Below are 3310 nucleotides of genomic sequence, written 5' to 3' on the forward strand. Positions count from 1 at the left end.
CTTGAGCGATCCCTCCGCCTCGGCCTCTCAGTGTACCAGGATTACAGGCGTGAGCCAACGCCCTTGGCCAAAGTGGATCAGACTCGATCTTAAGTTTAGATAAGGGTGTTAAACATTTTAAGGAGGGCAGTGCCATGATGAGATTTTAGTTTTAGCAAGATTACTCTTAAGGCGTGCCTGGGACATGGTACAGGAGGAAAAGGAAATGATCAGGTTTTCCTTTTGGAAATAATCCCTGGTCCGTAAGGAGCTGAAGGAGGTCTGCAGGTACGGAGGGAGGGTACCACTGTAGGCTTTTCAGCAGGAGAGTGATAAGATGACATGTGCATTTTAAAAGGATCACTCTTCTAGAAAGACCTGAAAAGGTATAAAATGATAAGTAACTGGGAGCCAGAGGAAACTTAGACACAAGGCGGGAGTCAGGCCCTCAGCCATGTCTTCCATCCGCTTCCTGTGCCAGCGCTGCCACCAGGCCCTGAAGCTGAGCTGCTCCTTGGAGTCTGGGAGCCTCCCTGCAGCCCCGGCGCCCACCTCCAGTCAGGCTGAGCCAGGAGACACCCGGGAGCCCGGCGCCACCACCAGGGAGGTGACAGACGCTGAGGAGAAACAGGACGGTGCCTCTAGCAGACCCCTTCCAGGTGATGGCAGTGCGTCCAAGTACCATGCCAACATCTTCACCCTGCTGGGGGAGCTTGGCGCCATGCATATGCTCAGTAGCATCCAGAAGGCAGCTGGTGACATTTTTGACATAGTCTCTGGCCAAGAAGTTGTGGACTATCCCCTGTGTGAAGAATGCACCGACAGTCTTTTAGAGCAGCTGGACAACCAGCTCGCTGGCACAGAAGCTGAGAGTCAGAACTACCAACGCTGCCTGGAGACCGGAGAGCTGGCAACCAGCGAGGACGAGATGGCGGCGCTGCGGGCGGAGCTGCGGGACCTGGAGCTGGAGGAGGCCAGGCTGGTGCAGGAGCTGGAGGATGTGGACAGGAACAATGCAAGAGCAGCGGCGGATCTCGAGGCAGCCCAGGCAGAGGCTGCGGAGCTGGACCAGCAGGAGAGGCAGTACGACAGGGACTACAGTGCCTTGAAGTGGCAGCAGCTGGAACTGCTTGACCAGCTGGGGAACGTGGAGAACCAGCTGCAATATGCCACGGTCCAGATGGACCGGCTGAAGGAAATCAACTGTTTCACCGCCACGTTTGAGATCTGGGTGGAGGGCCCCTTGGGCGTCATCAATAACTTCAGGTTGGGCCGCCTCCCCACTGTCCCTGTGGGCTGGAATGAGATTAACACTGCCTGGGGACAGGCGGCTTTGCTGCTCCTTTCCCTGGCCAATGCAATTGGACTGCAGTTTCAGCGGTATCGACTCATCCCCTGCGGAAACCATTCGTATCTGAAGTCTTTAACAGATGACCGGACTGAGCTGCCGTTGTTCTGTTATGGGGGGCAGGATGTTTTCCTCAATAACAAGTTTGACCGCGCCATGGTGGCCTTCCTGGACTGCATGCAGCAGTTCAAGGAAGAGGCTGAGAAGGGTGAGCTGGGCCTCTGTCTGCCCTACAGGATCCAGGTGGAGACAGGCCTGCTGGAGGACGTTAGCGGCCGAGGGGAATGCTATTCCATCAGAACCCATCTGAACACGCAGGAGCTGTGGACGAAGGCACTCAAGTTCCTGCTTATAAATTTCCAGTGGAGTCTCATCTGGGTTGCCTCGAGGTATCAAAAGTAACTTTCTTGAGTCTTGCTCTGTAGCCCAGGCTGGAGTGCAGTGGCGCCATCTTGGCTCACTGCAACCTCCACCTCCTGGGTTCAAGTGATTCTCCTGCCTCAGCCTCCCGAGTAGCTGGGATTACAGGCGCCCGCCATCACACATGGCTAATTGTTGTGTTTTTAGTAGAGAAGGGGTTTTGCCATGTTGACCAGGCTGGCCTTGAACTCCTGACCTCAGGTGATCCACCCGCCTCGGCCTCTCAAAATGCTGGGATTACAGGTGTGAGCCACCACACCCGTCCTTTTTTTTTTTTCTTTTGAGACAGAGTCTCACTCTGTGGCCCAGGCTAGAGTGCAGTGGCATGATCTTGGCTCATTGCAACCTCTACCTCCTAGGTTCAGGCAATTCTCCTGCCTCAGCCTCCCGAGTGGCTGGGATTACAGGTTCACACCACCACAACCAGCTAATTTTTGTATTTTTAGTAGAGACGGGGTTTCACCATGTTGGCCAGGCTGGTCTCAACCTCCTGATCTCAGCTGATCTGCCCGCCTTGGACTCCCAAAGTGCTGGGATTACAGGCATGAGCCACCCCGCCCAGCCCACTTTCTTTTTTTCTAAAGTACTGTAAATATATTATCAGATAAATCTTCCCCAACACACCTTTGTCCCTTCTTCCCTGTAACTTCCACTCCCCTTCTCCACCTGAACATTCAAAATGACAGGAAAAATTAAATTACAAGAGGCTAAGATTATTCCTGCATAAAGGGATAATGGGACACAAAGCACGGACTAAGGGTGGGGAGGAAAGAAGGCGTGGTGAGGAGCAAGGTGGAGGTTTTCAGTTTTTTAATTTAAAAACATTTTGGGCCATGGATATATGTAATGGAACATTGGAGTCGGGGGCAGGGGAGAGAATACTCAAAACTTTCGTTTTTGTTGTGATGCATAGTGTAAGCCCCTCCTCTTCATCCTTGAGAAACTTTCAATAAATTTCGACATGTTCAAAGTGAGAGGTGAGTCTTACTGGACTGTGTCGTGATGTTGAGATTAACTGTGAGGTGAGGGGCTGGGGTGGCCAGGAAGTGACTGGTAACATTGGCTGGTAGATAAATTAAGAGGTCTTGAGGTGAACCCTTCCAGAAAGCTGAAGATTGAATCCTAGCACTTTGAGAGGTGAAGGAGGGAGAATTGCTTGAGCCCAGGAGTTCCGAGACCAGCCTGGGCAACACAGCGTGACCACATCTTAAGGAAAATTTTTTTAAATTAATTAATTTAATTTTTTTTTTTTTTGAGACAGAGTTTCGCTCTTGTATCCCAGGCTGGAGTGCAGTGGCACGATCTCAGCTCACTGCAACCTCTGCCTCCCAGGTTCAGGCAATTCTCCTGCCTCAGCCTCCCTTGTAGCTGGGATTACAGACATCCACCACCACACCCCAGCTAATTTTTTTTTTTTTTTTTTGAGACAGAATCTCACCCTGTCGCCCAGGCTGGAGTGCAGTGGCACAATCTCAGCTCACTGAAACCTCTGCCTCCCAGATTCACGATTCTCCTGCCTCAGCCTCCCATGTAGCTGGGATTACAGGTGTGTGCCACCACGCC

The 3310-nt window shown here is 52.1% G+C and overlaps 1 protein-coding gene across 1 annotated transcript; it reads left to right on the forward strand.

Moving 5' to 3' along the window:
- Window positions 1-433: 433 nt before the first annotated feature.
- On the forward strand, window positions 434-1729 carry BECN2 (beclin 2). Its single transcript, XM_055234087.1, has one exon. The coding sequence runs from the start codon at window positions 434-436 to the stop codon at window positions 1727-1729; it is 1296 nt and encodes a 431-aa protein (XP_055090062.1).
- Window positions 1730-3310: the final 1581 nt, after the last annotated feature.

Source organism: Symphalangus syndactylus, chromosome 19, assembly GCF_028878055.3.
Source record: "Symphalangus syndactylus isolate Jambi chromosome 19, NHGRI_mSymSyn1-v2.1_pri, whole genome shotgun sequence".
Classification (NCBI taxonomy): Eukaryota; Metazoa; Chordata; class Mammalia; order Primates; family Hylobatidae; genus Symphalangus; species Symphalangus syndactylus.